Consider the following 18,231-nt stretch of genomic DNA (forward strand, 5'->3'; position numbering starts at 1 on the left):
TTTCCATTTGCAAGAGTAAAGTGGTCAAAGCAAAACATGAAGAAAAGAAAACAAATGTGAAAAGAACTGTCTTTATTTCCACATCAACTCCCTTTTATACATTTCTAATAATATAGATAAAACATCCAGGTAACAATGATGAACTGAAAACTTTCCAGATTAAAGCCGTGTTAAAATTAGAAAGACAGTTTATGGTCCCACTCATTAACAAATTTTTTTTCAAAATGGCATTTATTGTCAGCCTCATGGTTTGCTCTTTTTCTGCTGCTTTTCCTTTTTTTCTCGTTCTTTACGTTTCTGTCTGTACAGCTCTCTAAAGTAGAGTCTCTTTGGATTCAGCCCGTAGGCTTGGAGTCTCTGTCTGCTGAACTCTCGGCCAGCCATCTTCACCGTCATGGATCTGGAAAGCAGGCGTCCACCTGGCCGCCTTGTTTTCTTTTTAGGCCAATTAGGTTTCTCAGTCCTTTTCCCGGCCACCTCCTCTTTCGGGGTTACTGCAGTCTCTTCCGGCTTCATCTTTTTCTTAGGAACCAGGAACTCCTCATCATCCTCCCCTTCATCCTTTGCAGTGACTTCTTTGAGGTCCTTGATGTCTGCTTGCTCTGGAAGGCTTTCAGACGTCTCGTCTGTCAGATCTCTCTTCTCCACCGTGACCTCGGACTGCTTTAGACGATCCCTCGTCTTCTTACCCACCTTCCCCTTAGACTCCATCAGCTCCTCCTCACCAGCGTTCCTGGGTAATAAAACACAAATACACTAAAACACAAGTGCTAATTTGATGGGAGGAGAACATGGTTCTCAAATGTAAACTGGTGCAATGCTCAGTATCATTTGTATGAGGTTCAGGGCTCCAGACAAAGGAATTTTTCTAAATTTTGTGGTTAAATTTTTTATTTGCCCAGACAAAATTTTCACTGGCCCCAACACAAAAAAGTTGTAATAAAATAAATAAAATAGTTATTGTCTTCATTGTTTTTGACCCATAACCTTAATAAATAAGGTTGTGACACCAAAAACTACTAGCCTAACTTATAAATATTGTTAAAGACAAGTAAACTGTCAGTAATAAATAAAGCTAGTTATCGTCCTTGATGTGAACGGGCCTTAAGACTACTAGGATACTCGCAGAGTCCGGTGTTTTTTGAAGCAATTTTGTGTGAATGTGTCAATCGCAAGACGACACTATTCGCACACTGTCTGAGAAGAGTGAGCTTCGAATGTGTGCACAAGCAAAACTTCTCACACTATTGAATTGAGTTCTCTTGAATTAGTTCTGAGTTTCACATCTTCTTGCGCTTGAATATTTAAATTGGCAAGGCTTAAAAACACAAGCAAATGATAAACTTTCGTGATGCAGCACTACTCAATCGGGCAAGCCACAGGTGCGTCACCTGTCCCGAGCGACGTATACGAGCAGTCCTTATTGTCAAGCCTGTTTTTTTTTTTTACTATGATATTTAAAGGGACACTCACTCATTATACAGAGACACAAACACTTGCTGTTTCTTCTTGATATTCCGTGCTTTGATCTGGAAGTTCTTCACGTCACAATGTTCATCCCTCTCTGACCTAAACAAGGAAAAATAAAGCAAAAAGCATTAAAAATTTATTCCAGGGCAGAAGAATAATCACAAGAAAATAATTGGAAAGTGCACTCAAAATGTTTATGACCTATTTATTTAGCTGAAGGTATACCTTCAGCTAAATAAATAGGTCATAAACATTTTGAGTTTGAGTTAAAAATACTATTTCCCCCTCATAATTAATATCACTATATATATATATATATATACACTATATAATTGATTATATATATACTACTGTACGCTACCTGTACATGCAGGTCTTCCTCAGCGAGCACCAGCGGTTCAACTCCTTTTCATCTGCTTTCAGCACCTATGGAAAGAGGTTCAGGTGAGAATAACATGGAAATATTAGCCAGATGCTTTCTGATTTTTTCCCCCTCAATAAGATACTCGTAAATGAGTCACAGAGAACAATTTATGATAAGTTATCTATACTAAATCAGAAACAAATCTGTGCCTCATTATAATTATTTTCATGTTTTTTACCGATAAATGAGAGATAAAAAATAAAAAAATCCATTAATACTTCATCCATTACTACTAATTTTCAGCATCGTTACTCCAGTCTTCAGTGCCACATGATCCTTCAGAAATCATTCTAATATGATGATTGGATGATCAAGAGACATCAACAATGTTAAAACGTGATACATTCTTAGGAGTGTTTGTTTAATAGGAAGTTCAGAAGAAAAGCATTTATAACTGAAATAGAAACGTTTTAATCAAAGATTTACTTGAAGCTCAAACATACAGCTCTCAAATCCTCTACGGTCTAAATGTGAGACGAACGCTAATCTACACTGGTGGTCTTTAATGCAGATCTGCTCAGAGAGAAGATTACAGTCCTCAGACCCTGGTCAGAGTTATTCCCGAAGGAACAGCAATACCAGGTCAGACACAATCGCAGCTCATCAGCACAGAACTCAGAACTCAGAGTCAATCATCATCCAGGCATTACTGTTGCTCGTAGCTCCTCACCTCATCAGTGGACAGGCCGAAGTCATTCGGTACAACTTCTCGGTAGCGAAATCTGCATGGCAGGTCATCAATGATGTCCTCGTAGTCCAGTTTATAGTACTCGTCCAAATACTGCTCAAAGGTCTTCTCCTCTGGAAACGTGACCAGGACAAATAAGATTTTAAGATTATGCATGAACACAAGTGTGTACATTTTGGGTGGGATTTTTTTTTTTTTTCGACCAATGACAGAATGTCCTTTTTGAAAACTAAACATTACATCAGTTTAAGACATCTAACACTCACTTGGATCAAAGACAGGCTTGTTTTTGTTGATGATCTCAGAAAAGTGGGACTTCTTCCTCTTCTTTCCCATGAGAGGGGCGTCCTCTTTGGTCTTCTTTTTCTTCTCCTCTCTCACTTTCTTTCTCTTCTTTTTAGAAACGGGTTGTTGACTTGGGTCATAGTCAGCATCCATCTATTAAAAATAAATGCAAGTGTGATTAGAAGCGGACGGCATACAATAGTTTGCTGTTGCATATGTGCCTCAATGAGAAACAATCTTACTATAAAGTCAGGATCTTCACAGTTGGGCTGATGATCTTCCTCCATAGTATTTTCTTCCTCTTCCAAATACTCTTCCTCATTCTCCTCTTTTCCCATCCATGTATCCCAGTTCCAATTTTCTAACAAAACACAACATTCACATCACAAAAAAAAAAAAAAAAAGTCATCAAAAACAGTTTCAAAAGTTTGTGGTCAGTGAGATTTTTTTTTATTTTTTGAAAGAAGACTTATGCTCACCAATGCTGCATTTATTTGATCAAAATACTGTAATCACATAATATATGAAATACTGATTTAAAGTGACTATTTTCTATTTTAATATGTTTTAAAATGTAATTTATTCCTGTGATCAAAGCTGTATTTTCAGCATCATTACACCAGTCGTCAGTGTCACATGATCCTTCAGAAATCATTCAGATATGATGATTTGATGCTCAAGAAACATAACTTATTTTTATCAATGTTGAAAACAGTTTTGCTGCTTCATATTTCTGTGGAAATCGTGATAAATTTTTTTCAGTTTTCTTAAATAAATAGAAAGTTCATAAACCTTTATGAAAAGTTATAAATGTCTTTACTGTCACTTTAGATCAATTTAATGTGTCCTTGCTGAACAAAAGTATTAATTTCTTTCAAAAAAGGAAATATGTATGTGAACACATCCATGCAAGAAATACAATGTTACCTTCTAAATCATCATCGGCATCAAACTGTGGCTTCTCTTCCTCTTCCTCTCCATAGTATTCATCCCCAAAGAACTTCTGCAGATGAGAATGAAGAATGTGAGAAATCAAGTCCATGAAAGTACATGCAGCTTGCAAGTAAATGCAAATTATTTTCATCATAAGCTATGACTTTGGATGACTCTTGACATGCAGTTATGTTGTATGTATGTAATTTCTGCCCCACCTGCATAAGTTGGTCATGTTTCTGGGGGTCAAAGTCTCCCTGCAGGTCGACGTCATTGAAGGCCAGCTTCTCGTTTCCTGTCAGTTCCTGCAGATGCTTCAGTTTGTCCATGATCTCGGCTCGCTTCAGGTTCTTCAGTTCCTTCAGCTGTTGCTGCTTCTGTTCCTTCTCCTACAGGATGTTAGGAATGGGAATGGTACGGAATTAAATCTGATTCTGAATCTACTTAAATGAAAAGACTGGAGTAATGACGCAGAAAATTCAGCTTTGCCACCACAGGAATAAATTACATTTTATAAGATAATCAAATTACAGTTATTATAAATTATAATAATATTTCACAATGTTACTGTTTTTAATGTGTTTTTGATCAAATAAATGCAGGCTTGGTGAGCGTGAAACTTAAAATAAACCCCAAAGTTTCAAACGGTAGTGCATTTACTTGATAGTTGAATAAAAAGTGATAGTTTACCTTTTTCTTCCTCTCTTTAACCTCCTCTCTCTTCCTCTTTCTTCTGTCATCTTTGCTTCGGACAGATGTGGCAATGTTGCGTGGATATGTTTTGACCTGTGGAGGAATAGAGGGTTGATGGGTAATGACCATAAGAAAAAGAGCTTTGCTCTTCACGAAGACACTCACATGGGCATTTAACAGAACATAAAGACAAATCAGGCTGATGTTGACATCCTGCTACCTTTCCAGCATCAGGCTCCTCAAAGCGGAAGTTGTATTGCCTCTCAAAGTCTTCCTGTTTATGCAGAAATGATTCTCCTTCATCCTCAGAGTCCTCCATATCATCCTGCATCAGCTCATTGTAGGTGGGGATCCTAAAAACATTTACAGATAGAGATAATTACTCCACCGTTCGAAACTTTGGGAACAGCACGATTTAAAAAAGAAAGAAAGAAATTAATACTTTTATTCAGAAATGATACATTAAATTGATTAAAATTGGCAGTGAAGACATTTATAATGTTACAAAAGAATAGATATATTTTTTGTGTTAAATGCTGTTCTTTTGAACTTTCAATTTATTAAAGAATAAGAAGCAACTGTTGATGATTCAACATTGATAATAATAAATGTTGTTTGAGAAAATCATAATATTAGAATGATTTGTAAAGGATCATGTGACACTGAAGACTGAAGTAATGATGCTGAAAATCACAGAGATAAATTACATTTCAAAACACTAATTAGTTATTTTGTTAATATTTCACAATAGTACTGTTTTTCCTGTATTTATGATCAAATAAATGCAGCCTTGGGGAGCAGAAGAGACTTATTTTGTAAAACATTTTTAAAAACTCGTACCGACCCCAAACGTTTGAACAGTGGTGTACTGTACATTCACATAGAATTACACATCTGATAGGCTATTTGTTCATGTATTTGCATTACTTACTGACTCAATTCTGTAATACTACAAACAAAACCCACCTCTCTTCTTCTTCTTCATCCTCCTCCAGGTATCTCTTGTTGAGCATGTAGTCTCGCAGGAAAGACTCTTTCTCATCCAGCTGGGGGTTGTTCCAGTAATCTCGCAGGTATTTCTGGATTTAAATCGAAATTAGCCCGAGCAACATCCAATCAAAAACAGAGCAAGAGTGAGTAAAGCCTATAGTTATCAACTATTACACCCTAAAAACATCTTCAATCCAGAACAAGACACTGACCATGTCCTTAACGTCCTCCGGCCCCTCCAGCTCTGCCTGACCCTTCAGCCATTCCACATAGTCGGCTTCCTCTTTGTCCTTAAGAAAGCAGGAAAAGACAAGTTTATGATTGGATACCATTTTATTTTACACAATTATCCAACATCCGACATTAACATCCAGAAAATCCGCTACAGCATGGAAGTGAATTTCAGTTTCAGCACCTTCTCATCTTGTGTTTTGGTCCTCCGCGTCAGCAGCTGTCCGTCACCATCACTGTCCTCTTCATCACTGTCTTGCACAAACTTGCGCAAACTGCCAAATGAAAGTAAAGACTCAAGTAAAACATATTGTTATGGAATGAATGAAATGAATCTGTTATTATTTACTAATTCTCATGTAGTTTCAATCAATATGTCTTTCTTTTCTCCACTTTCTTATAGGAAATATTTCATATAGGTTTGGAACAACTTGAGGGTAAGTAAATGCTAACCAGTGTTGGGGAAAGTTACTATTTAAAGTAATGTTACAATGTTGCGTTACTTCCAAAAAAAGTAACTAATTATGAAAAGTAATGCTGTATGTTACTTGTTTGTAACTTTTTCTAACCAGGGCTGGGCTTGCTTTTTTTTTTGGCAAATGTAAAGGCCCTTTCACACCTTAAAGCTACACTGTGTAGGATTTTCTCCCATCTAGTGGTGAAATTGTTTATGAATACCAACTGAATATTACTTTCTAGCCCCTCCCATTCCGAGAGTGTTTTAACTCCTACGGCGGCCGTATTATTTCAAATCTGCCGGCAGTCGCGAGTAATCTCCCCCTTTCATTCGTCACGGTGCCACTGAGTGTAAAAACGCGAAAGGCGAAGCTTGAATTTGAAAAAATTGTAATATGATATTTTTGGCATATCGGCATATAAAATATAACATATAAAATAAGTTGTAATCGCTTTCTTTTACTAGCCTGACATTTATTGTCAATATTGGGCTTGCGGATCATGTGGGTACTAGGGTACTCTTTGCTGTGTGTGGATGACCATGTCGGTCAGCCACCACCGAAGACCAATTTTGACCCAGGAAAAACCCTGACTTTGACTGAACAACTCCTCTTTCTGAAAATCGATAAATGACACATAGACAGCTAAGTAATTGCATTTTGTATACATTAAGCAACTTGAACCAAACAGATAATGGTGCAAACTAAGACAATCTCCAATCTACCTTTCCTGCAGATCCTTCTGTTCTTGGATATAGGTGGGAGATGCAGCTCTCTGTAATACAAACGCAAACACATTCACTTATGTATTATATGTTAGACATGAAGCAGGTTGAGATACTGAAGAAGCCACTTGAATGAGTTGAAAAAAATATCTTAAAGGGATAGTTCACTAAAAAAATGATAATTCTGTCATTGTTTACTCATCTTCATGTCGTTCCAAACCTGTATGAATTTCTTTCTTCTGCTGAACACAAAAGAAAATATTCTGAAAAATGTCAGTAATCAGACAGTTGATGAACCCCAATGACTTCCATAGTATCCAAGTCAATGGGGTCCATCAACTGTTTAGTTACCGACATTCTTTTTAATTTCTTCATTTGTGTTCAGCAGAAGAAAGAAACTCATTCAGGTTTGAACTGAAGCAACTTGAGTGTGAGTAAATGAAGACAGAATTTTCATTTTTAAGTGAACTATTCCCTTAAAAACCAAGTCCAAATGTCCATTTTAATTAAAGCTGCAGTCCGTAAATTTGTGTTAAAAATTTACAAAATGTATATAATAAGCGAGTACTTCATGATTCATCTATCATTAAAAATGATAGACTTAAGTTTTTGCTTTTTTACATGACATAATGTGCATACATTAATTGTGCTCAATAAGACCAGTAACATTTTTTATATTAAAAAAGTAAACAGGGTCAATTTTCATTCTGCATTGGCTTTTAACATAGTATATCTAAAGTATAATTACCTCCTGCATCTGCTTGGAGACTTCTTCATCAGCACTGTCATCCTCATCATCATCATATTTTCTAAAAATTAATTATTTTCAATCATATTTATTATATACACACCCAACCAGAACATGAAAAAGACTATCAGTTATCTAAATACTATAATTGATTGTCATAATGCTTCCACCATTTGCACTTTTTTATTGAAAGATATATAAATACAGCCACAGCTTTCATCATTTATAAACACATGATTTCTTACCCTCCTCTCTCCAGGATGATCTTCCTCTCATAATCCTTCAAGAACATGGGTTTCTCTGACTTTTTCGAAGTGGACGGTTGCTCATCGCTGCCTAATCCAGATGCTGTTTATTAAGACACAGATAAGATCACAGTGTGCTGGAATCAGTACAGTCTCCTTTAACCAGAGTAGAACATCATAAAGTGAAGGTACTTTACATACTGTCCTCGGTGTAGAACTTTGCATCTTTCTGATAGATCTTTGGATCTTTCTTCTTCAGAAGCGAGAGCGTTCTGTAAAAATCCCTGTCCAACTTTGGGTCCAGCTCCTATATAATAATTTAGTATTAGACATGGAAACCTGGGTATGATGTTGGCAAAGGGGTTTCAAACAAGAAAGCGCTGAATATTTTACCACTTCGCTCTCATCAGAGTCCGAGTCGGACGAGCCAGATGAATTCTCCTCATCCTGGTCTCCGTAACGGTCCTTCACTGGAACATTCAAAATAAACACACAGATTTAAACTTAATTTGAATCAACAGATACAAATGCACAAAACTGAAATGCATGATTGCCTCTATGACACAAAAGGAGATACGTAGCGGAAGTCCAAGTTGTGTCTCTCAGTGTCTGTGAAAATACTACCTACATTGTTCATTGTTACTGTAAAATTATGATATATTAATAAATATTTAATACATAAAACAAGCTTTCAAAATATATACTTTCTAGTTTATTAACATTTGTGGGTAATAACTTACCACAGTTTGACTGTAGTAACTTTATGGTTACCATGGTGGATTCCACTTATATTAGCTTTATGAAGATGAACAATCGTTAATATTAATCGTTATAAACATAACTTAACCTACTCGACAACAATACGGAGACAAAAATAAATGTTAGCACATTTAAGGTTTAAGATTGATATAGGGAGAGTTCACCATATTCAACACATAAAATATACATATAATAAAATGCAGATTATTAATATCTGAAAGTCTAGCAAACAGTTACAGCCCTTGCTTGTGTTTCAGGTGTAAGTTAGGAGTTTTAGATAGCTTACGTCTCTGCAGTTCTTCTTTCTGACGATATTTCTCATATTTTTCTGCGAACTTCTTATTAATCTTGAGGTCCGACATGATGGTTTACACCTGTATTAGTATCTTCTTTTTTGAGATCAGATGAATATCTCAATAATTCGAGTAATTTTCACGTTAAACATGTTCCTCTGTTGAACAGCATGGGCACGTGACCTATGACCCTCCAACGTCATAGAGTTCAGGGTTCAAATATCTTCTCCGATCGTGGATTTTTTTTTAACTAACAATTTATTTCTTCGTAGAAATTAAACCATCAATTTTGTCACAGATTTAGAACGTATATTTTGGATTCTGGCTAAAAACGTGCGTCTTTGTTCTTCCGGTGGCGTCGTTGCGGAAGTACGTCTGGACATCCAACCCCGCCCACATCCAAGTGTGATGTCAGAAGCCACGCCCATGTCCAATACAATGTTCAGACCTCTAGAGGGCAGTAGGCTATATAATGTGAAATACTAACCATGACAGAAATTGTTTTTCTATGTCGTTAAAGTTTCGTTTTATCAATTTCCATAATCTGTGTGATTTTAATCTGATTTTGTGTAATCCTCATTTATAGCCTATATTGAAGGTGGAATAACCTTATGCTTCAAGGTCTACAAGCCACTGTGTTTCAGACAACAAGTTGCTTTGAGAACGTTTCTTTATTAACATAATAATAATAACAATATTATTTATAAAGAACATTTATAATATATGGTGAATTCAGGGTGATTGGGACACTTTTTGCCATTGAGATGACTTTGAAAAAGTGTCCCAATCAACTTGAACTCGCCTACCAATATAGGCTATATGTAAGGGTTAATGCCCTTCGAGGTGTCCATTGTCAGGTATTAATGGACGACGGCGAGGTTGCCTCCGCCTAAGTCCATTAATACCTGACAATGGACACCTCGAAGGGCATTAACCCGCTTATACCATGGTCACTTGCCAAATAACACATTTTTAAAACATTAGTTTATATTTTAATTAGTTTTACAATCGAAATCTAAAGTTTTTACAAACAATAACTTGGTTTCCCTGGTTACGCCTGACGGTTTATTTACTTATTTATTTATTTATTTGTTTATGTCCTCTATCACTTTTTAATGGACACCCTGCAGCCAATCAGAATCGAGTATTCACCCAGACCATGGTATATTAATGTAATAATGAATAGAATTATATTAGTAGCCTAATATAAATACACAAACATGTATCCTCTCAGCCGCCCCTACTCTGGCCTCTGTATCTGACTCAGTGTCGCACCTAATGCGATTACGAAGAAAGGTAAACACTAACGTTACATATAGGTCTGGCAGGAGGCCAAGGTACATACAAAACATAAGGATAAGTCCAGAGTTCAGCTTTTACCTGTTATTCACTGCTTTGATGTTGTCTGTCCGCGTTCAGTGTTGATTAGGCTATGACTCTGACCTACTTTCTTTAATAAACTTGAAAGCAGCTATAGAAAGAAGAAAGCTGTAAATGTAGAATAAATAGCTAAGAGTAGAATCCCCTTTTCCTACTGTCTATTGATCAAAGTTTGAGGTAAGTCTCGACTCACACATACCTGATTGGTTGACAATTACACATTAATATATAGGCAACAGGATATATAAATATATATATATATATACAGGGTTTTTCCTGGCTCAAAATGAGGCGGAGGTGGTAAAATCCTAATAATGTATTTTAATAATAAAGTGATTAAATGTTATTTTTCATAGATCATCATATAGCCTAATGTGTTTACGGCATTATTTTTGTGGGTGGAGGTTGGTACCTCTAGGGGGGTCCGGGGGCATGCCCCCCCGTAAGAAATTTTTGTACATTTTAAAGATAAATTCATTAATCTGGTGCACTTTGAGTAACCCGAATCTATTGTTAAAAATAAAAAAATCCACCCGCAAACCACCCATATTCTTTGATTTAGATATCTGCATCTGATCACATTACAATTATTCAAATTCTCAGTGTTAGGCATGATAATATGGTTACATATCACACTGAAGTTGGCTAATTAAAAATTAACAATTTAAGAATTTAAGAATTAAGTTCTTCTTTTGGCAAAATTACATTTCCTTAATAGCCTTAACAGAGGCTTTACTCCATTCAAACGTAAATTGTCAATGTTTCATTACATCGCTGTTTGAAAACAGAATAATTTTTTTGTACCTTTATAAGGTTTTATTTTATTAAATGTTTGCTCCATCTTTCATTTCAAATTCTTAAATTTGATCAATATATTCAATTAAAATAAGACATTAGGCTGTTTCCAATCAAATTAAATAATTTACATTGAACAATTATAACTGTATTAAATTAGATTATTTTAAATATTTTTGAATATACAAATAAGGAATGTTGAAAAGAATGATACTTTATGAAACTAAACCGCCAGTAGGAGGCGGCAGGCGACCGTCTTAATGAGCGAGTCATTGAGTCATTCATTCAAACGATTCGTTCAAAAGGCTGATTCATTCCGAATGAGGCAGTTTATGAATAGGTAATTGAATCTTTGACTCAATCGATTCGTTCAAAACGCTGAATCATTCAGTAATGAAACACGGCTGAGTGTTGCTGTGAGATACGTTACGGTTCTGCTGTGATCTTTGTTTGGAACTATTTTCGCTGCAGAAACAGAACAATAACAGTCATTGCGTCTCAAATGTAAGTGACTTAATTTTAACTATTTGTTTATTGAACTGTTATGAAATCAGTCTCGGTTTCAATCTTGATGGCATTCAGGAAAACATCACTCTGATCGTGTGTAGCCTAGGCAATATATTGTTTCTTAACTATAATATGTTATAAATAACAGCACGAGCCTCAGCAGCGCAACTTTGTTACCGTCAGTACATTAGGTAGGCCTACATTATCAACTATAGGCTATCAATCGCCACTTACATTAAATTAAATAAAACAGAATCATCCTCACGTTTTCGGTGATTCGGAATATTTTTATATACATTTTTTTTTTTAATCAGGGCATTTGTCCGGATGGGCTACAATTCTCTCTCACTTTACTACGGTGGCCCAGTAGTGCACAACACAACGACATTTAAAAAGCAAACATAAGTTCACAACACAACGGAAATAAGCCACAACACAACGGAAATAAGCCACAACACAACGGAAAATCTACAACACAACGAAATAAAGCCACAACACAACGGAAATAAGCCACAACACAACGGAAAATCTACAACACAACGAAATAAAGCCACAACAAAACGGAAATGCTCCCGACCACTAGACGGCTCTCGGAGCGCGATAAAGTTAGTTTGACGCGCTACCACAGCGCTTGATCCCAGAGGAAACGTCTGCCAATTCCTCCAAGTTGTTAAAACGTATAATTTGTATTAATTAAAATTACTTTTAACATTCAAAAACAGACATGTTCAAAATCCAAAGCTTGATTGTATTTGATAGTAGACTGACTTAATACAGGTGACTTTTTTCCAATTAGTTAGGGGCCTTAAGCACATAAATAGGTAATTTCGCGCAAATTCATCTAAAAGCGCCAAATTTGGCACAGATGTAGCTCAGGTCATACCGAAATGATTTAGCTAGGGCGCCGGAGCCAGTGACCCTCGGGGCCAAGATGGCGGCCAAATCCAATATGGCCGCCGCCCGAAAAGGGTTCCGGCTTTAACTTTTGAACCACATGAGTTACAAATACAAACTTGATATATTTTTCAGCTTAATTGATCATGAGAAACACATAGGAATGTTTATTTTTATGACCCAGTATATCTGGACCCCTTAATCCTCCAATTCCAATATGGCCGCTGTCCAAAAAAGCAGTTTGGGCTGTAGTATGGGGCCTTACACACCATTGTTCGCGCAAATTCATCTACAAGCACCAAATTTGGCACAGATGTAGCTGAGGGGATACTGAAATGATTTAGCCAGGGCGCCCGAGCCAATGGTCCCTGAGACCAAGATGGCGGCCAAATCCAATATGGCCGCCGCCTGAAAGGGTTTCGGCTATAGCTTTTGAGCCAGATGAGATACAAATACAAACTTGATGTCTATTTTACCTTCTTTGACCATGGGAAACCCATAGGAATACTTACATTTATGATTGGGTATATCAGGACCCCCCAAATTCCCTAAATTCAATATGGCCGCTGTCCGAAAAATGGTTTTGGCTACAAATTTTGAACCAAATGCGCTACAAATGAGGATGTGGTGTCTATTTTATGTTTATTGACCACAGGAAGTCCATTGGCATATTTATATTTATGCTTGTGTAAGTCTGGAACCTGTATTTTTTCAAGACTGTGGTTGAAAATCCTTTTTTTTACCACAACTTTGAAGGTTATTCTCAATGTTGATTCATTTCCTTATAAAAGTGAAATGGTTTTCAGTTTACCACAGGTGAATACATTTCAAAGTGTAATCATATAAGAAAGAATAAGACACAATTATTATTGCAAGGCAATATTTATATTATATCAAATTGTTAAAATAATAATATAGTCAATTTTTCCAAAACTCTTAAAGGTTTGCTTAGCATAACAAAAAAACAGCAATAACATAAAAAACAACAGTGAATTCTCATGGTCTCTCACATGAATTATCATTATCACTCACAATCACCGGATCTCTTATTGTCTTCACCATCATTGTTTGTACAAGCACCCTCACATGCACATATAGAAGTGCAACGAACTCCAGCTTTACAGCACTTACAGTGCCCTCTACATGCTGTCTTGCAGCCACAGTGGAGGAGAATGGTGCAGGCTTTACTGGCGTCTCCGAGATTAGTCCAGTAAGGTTCCCAAGTCTTGCTCGTAGAGTCCCGATACCATCCCCAGTCAAGTCAAGTCAAGTCAAGTCATCTTCATTTATATAGCGCTTTTAACAATGTAGATTTGTTCAAAGCAGCTTCACAGAGATAAGCGTATAATTTAAGGTAACAGAGATTGTTTTGGATTTATAGCAGAGTTAAGTTATTTTCCATCTAAAGTTATTTTTTATTGATTTGCTTCCGTCGCAACGATCATTTGTTATTAAATTAGGGGCCGCTAAGACGACACCATTCCCTCTACACAGACTTTAAACGCGAACCTGTGAGAAACGCTGATGGCGTTCATATGCGCATTTAGAATGGGTTCTATAGTTATGTGCATTAGAATATACGCAGGTTTGGAATTCCCTACAAGCCAAGCCTAAACAAAGTACTTGTCTTTCCTTATAAATTTTGATAAAGAATTTAATTTTATTTTGTTGCTTTGGGGTAGGAACGCGAAACGAATTTTCCCGACAACGCCTTATCTGTATAGTGGTAGTGGGATCCTCCATAGGGAGAATGCATCCCCATGCATTGAACTCTGGGATATCTTGCTGGACAGCGGTTGCCTGATTCCAGTAGAAGCTGGCCTGCAGCAGTGCTCTTTTGATGTGCTGAATCAATGCAGCTTGGGTGGGTGGCAGGTTCTCGAGAGACTTGGTACCATTCAAGAAAAGGTGATGTCTAGCTTCATCTACACGGCTGGAACCACAGCTCTTGCTGTACATGATGACGACCATACGCTCCAGTCTTTGGACATGGACGTCATTGTTGATCTGTTCAGGCTCTAAGGTGAGGGTAACCATAGATTCTGTGAGATCTGGTGTTGCCTCCCAAGCTGCCCATGCACTCTTTTTCCCATGGCACAGGAAGGCTGAGGTTGTGTCACAGCCTGTTAAAGCGTGGAAGAGTGGTAAGGCTAGTGACTTCTGGGGACCAAGATCCTTGCTGATTTCATGAGCAGGAATGTCCATATAGTTTTTTCCACCTGCAAAGCCGATCCAGAGCTCTGTGAGGCCGAGTGTGTTGAAGAAGCGGATGGCAAGGATGACAACATCGCTGTCGACAGTCCAGACAAATGCCTTTTTATGGCCATTGGCCCCAGCATGTGCAAGATGCAGGATTATTCTTGCATCTGCTTCTGGATGATTACAAGGCTGAAGGGCAGACATGTCATACCCTGGTCTGTTGGAGAGTACAGCATCTTTCTTGGTGGAAAGGAGGAGTTTACCTGACATGCCATGCTTGGTTATCTCTTCACTGATATATCCAAATAGTTAGATATATAACAATATATCCAGTATATATATAATAGATATATCCAGTTACGTTTTGGAATTGGAGTTCTCCCATCTACTTTAGTTCTTGATCCGGTTCCTCTGCGTTGGTGAGTTTGTGTTTTGAGGTTCTCCTCTGGATATGTATCAAACACAATATCCAATCACGTGACAGATTCATAGCTCATGTGTGACCTCACAAACCCAGCAATATTGGTGTTAACGTAGTCATGGAATGTTTTTTCAGTAGTTGGCCGGACCATTTGGACCATGAGCTATGAATCTGTCACATGAGCCCATCATGTACAGCAAGAGCTGTGGTTCCAGCCATGTAGATGAAGCTAGACATCACCTTTTCTCGAATGGTACCAAGTCTCTCGAGAACCTGCCACCCACCCAAGCTGCATTGATTTAGCACATCAAAAGAGCACTGCTGCAGGCCAGCTTCTACTGGAATCAGGCAACCGCTATCCAGCAAGATATCCCAGAGTTTAATGCATGGGGATGGTTTCGGGACTCTACGAGCAAGACTTGGGAACCTTACTGGACTAATCTCGGAGACGCCAGTAAAGCCTGCACCATTCTCCTCCACTGTGGCTGCAAGACAGCATGTAGAGGGCACTGTAAGTGCTGTAAAGCCAGAGTTCGTTGCACTTCTATATGTGCAAGTGAGGGTGCTTGTACAAACAATGATGGTGAAGACAATGAGAGATCCGGTGATTGTGAGTGATAATGATAATTCATGTGAGAGACCATGAGAATTCACTGTTGTTTTTTATGTTATTGCTGTTTTTTTGTTATGCTAAGCAAACCTTTAAGAGTTTTGGAAAAATTGACTATATTATTATTTTAACAATTTAACATAATATAAATATTGCCTTGCAATTTATAATTGTGTCTTATTCTTTCTTATATGATTACACTTTGAAATGTATTCACCTGTGGTACACTGAAAACCATTTCACTTTTATAAGGAAATGAATCAACATTGAGAATAACCTTCAAAGTTGTGGTAAAAAAAAGGATTTTCAACCACAGTTTTGAAAAGAATACAGGTTCCAGACTTACACAAGCATAAATATAAATATGCCAATGGACTTCCTGTGGTCAATAACCATAAAATAGACACCACATCCTCATTTGTAGCGCATTTGGTTAAAAATTTGTAGCCAAAATCGTTTTTCTGACAGCGGCCATATTGAATTTAGGGAATTTGGGGGGTCCTGATATACCCAATCATAAATGTAAGTATTCCTATGGGTTTCCCTTGGTCAAAGAAGGTAAAATAGACATCAAGTTTGTATTTGTATCTCATCTGGCTCAAAAGCTATAGCCGAAACCCTTTCAGGCGGCGGCCATATTGGATTTGGCCGCCATCTTGGTCTCAGGGACCATTGGCTCGGGCGCCCTGGCTAAATCAATTCAGTATCCCCTCAGCTACATCTGTGCCAAATTTGGTGCTTGTAGATGAATTTGTGAGAATAATGGTGTGTAAGGCCCCATACTACAGCCCAAACTGCTTTTTTGGACAGCGGCCATATTGGAATTGGAGGATCGAGGGGTCCAGATATACTGGGTCATAAAAATAAACATTCCTATGTGTTTCTCATGATCAATTAAGCTGAAAAACATATCAAGTTTGTATTTGTAACTCATGTGGTTCAAAAGTTAAAGCCGGAACCCTTTTCGGGCGGCGGCCATATTGGATTTGGCCGCCATCTTGGCCCCGAGGGTCGCTGCCTCCGGCGCCCTAGCTAAATCATTTCGGTATGACCTGAGCTACATCTGTGCCAAATTTGGCGCTTTTAGATGAATTTGCGCGAAAATGTGCTTAAGGCCCCCAACTAAATACCCTTCATGTATTTACAGTAAACATTTTTTTTAGGAAATTTCTGTAAAAGTTTTTTTTTTCTTTTATCATGTCACAAAGCTGGTTCTAGTGACCAGACTGACTTATTATAGGTGGAATTGTGCCAATACCTTCCTATTTCAACAAATGTTTTTTATTTTTATTTATCAAATTATATTATAATAAATTATACGTTTTAACCACTTGATGGAATTGCCAGACGTTCCCTTATGGATCATGCGCTGTGGTAGCGCGTCCAAGCGTTCTCGAGTATAAATCAAATACGCAGCTATAATTCATGTAGGTTATTTTGAAGTAATATTTTATGTCTTTATACACTGTTAAAACTAATCGTGGTATTGATATATTAAGACTGCTGACTCTATAGAACAATGGCTAGGAAAACTAACTTTACCGGGCTCCGAGAGCCCTCTAGTGGTCGGGAGCATTTCCGTTGTGTTGTGGCTTTATTTCGTTGTGTTGTAGATTTTCCGTTGTGTTGTGGCTTTATTTCGTTGTGTTGTGGCTTATTTCCGTTGTGTTGTGGCTTTATTTCGTTGTGTTGTGGCTTGTTTCCGTTGTGTTGTGAACTTATGTTTGCTTTTTACATTTCGATGTGTTGTGCACTACTGGGCCACCGTACTTTTCCCTTCAAAAAAGAAAGAAAGAAAAACACACTTGTCCCGGACAAAGTATATGGTCCCAGACAAGCGTTATTGTCGAGTCCTCCTGATATGTTTTCCTTGATTGGTTTTCCATGAAGAGAATTAACGTTACGTTGTTGAAAACGAAAGTAAAGTGACGCACGTTCATTGCGTTTTACCGAGTTCCGTGTCTTTATTAAACTCAACACAAAATTATTTATTTATCTGTCATCCACCCTCGATTAATTGGAATGGAATGGTTTTATTACTTATCCGCGTGCAGCGCGCAGCAGCAGCACTTATACGGGTTGAGAATGGACACAAGCGGTAACCGCAACAGAACCGTCACGGTGGAAAAAGTGTATCTGACCATGACTGTCTGTCCGAGTTTTGTCGAGAGCGGGAGGCGGCACGAAATTTGACGGAGGCGGCCGCCTCATAATTCTCTATGCAGGAAAAACCCTGTATGTATATATATATATATATATATATATATATATATATATATATATATATATATATATATATATATATATATATATATATATATATATATAGGCCTATATAACAATGTTTTCTATATCCTACACATAGGTACGTTTCCCGTACAACGGACTCGCTGCTTAACTACCATAGTAGCCTACGATGCATCGTTGTTGAAATCAAGTAGCTAGTCACTGTATTGTCGCAAATTGGTCGCTCAACCATGTTGGTT

The 18,231-nt window shown here is 37.5% G+C and overlaps 1 protein-coding gene across 1 annotated transcript; it reads right to left on the reverse strand.

The window, feature by feature from the left end:
• Window positions 1-57: 57 nt before the first annotated feature.
• On the reverse strand, window positions 58-9,352 carry kri1 (KRI1 homolog). Its single transcript, XM_081385237.1, has 19 exons — window positions 8,933-9,352; window positions 8,281-8,357; window positions 8,089-8,194; window positions 7,888-7,990; window positions 7,643-7,703; window positions 6,895-6,944; window positions 5,899-5,989; window positions 5,696-5,773; window positions 5,460-5,572; window positions 4,714-4,846; window positions 4,491-4,586; window positions 4,019-4,189; window positions 3,795-3,870; window positions 3,110-3,228; window positions 2,849-3,020; window positions 2,565-2,695; window positions 1,832-1,896; window positions 1,474-1,569; window positions 58-733 (listed from the first exon to the last, which is right to left on the reverse strand). The coding sequence occupies exons 1-19, from the start codon at window positions 9,006-9,008 to the stop codon at window positions 244-246; spliced, it is 2,304 nt and encodes a 767-aa protein (XP_081241363.1). The 5' UTR covers window positions 9,009-9,352; the 3' UTR covers window positions 58-243.
• Window positions 9,353-18,231: the final 8,879 nt, after the last annotated feature.

Source organism: Scardinius erythrophthalmus (assembly GCF_964197995.2).
Source record: "Scardinius erythrophthalmus genome assembly, chromosome: 1".
NCBI lineage: Eukaryota > Metazoa > Chordata > Actinopteri > Cypriniformes > Leuciscidae > Scardinius > Scardinius erythrophthalmus.

Excerpts from the sequence above, each read along its gene's own strand:
- kri1 (XM_081385237.1), bottom strand. The coding sequence starts at position 9,008 with ATGTCGGACCTCAAGATTAATAAGAAGTTCGCAGAAAAATATGAGAAA. Across the intron at positions 5,990-6,894 it reads CAGAAGGATCTGCAGGAAAG|TTTGCGCAAGTTTGTGCAAG; the intron begins GTAGATTGGAGA and ends TTCATTTGGCAG. Across the intron at positions 4,847-5,459 it reads GATGAAGAAGAAGAAGAGAG|GATCCCCACCTACAATGAGC; the intron begins GTGGGTTTTGTT and ends AAATGTTTTTAG.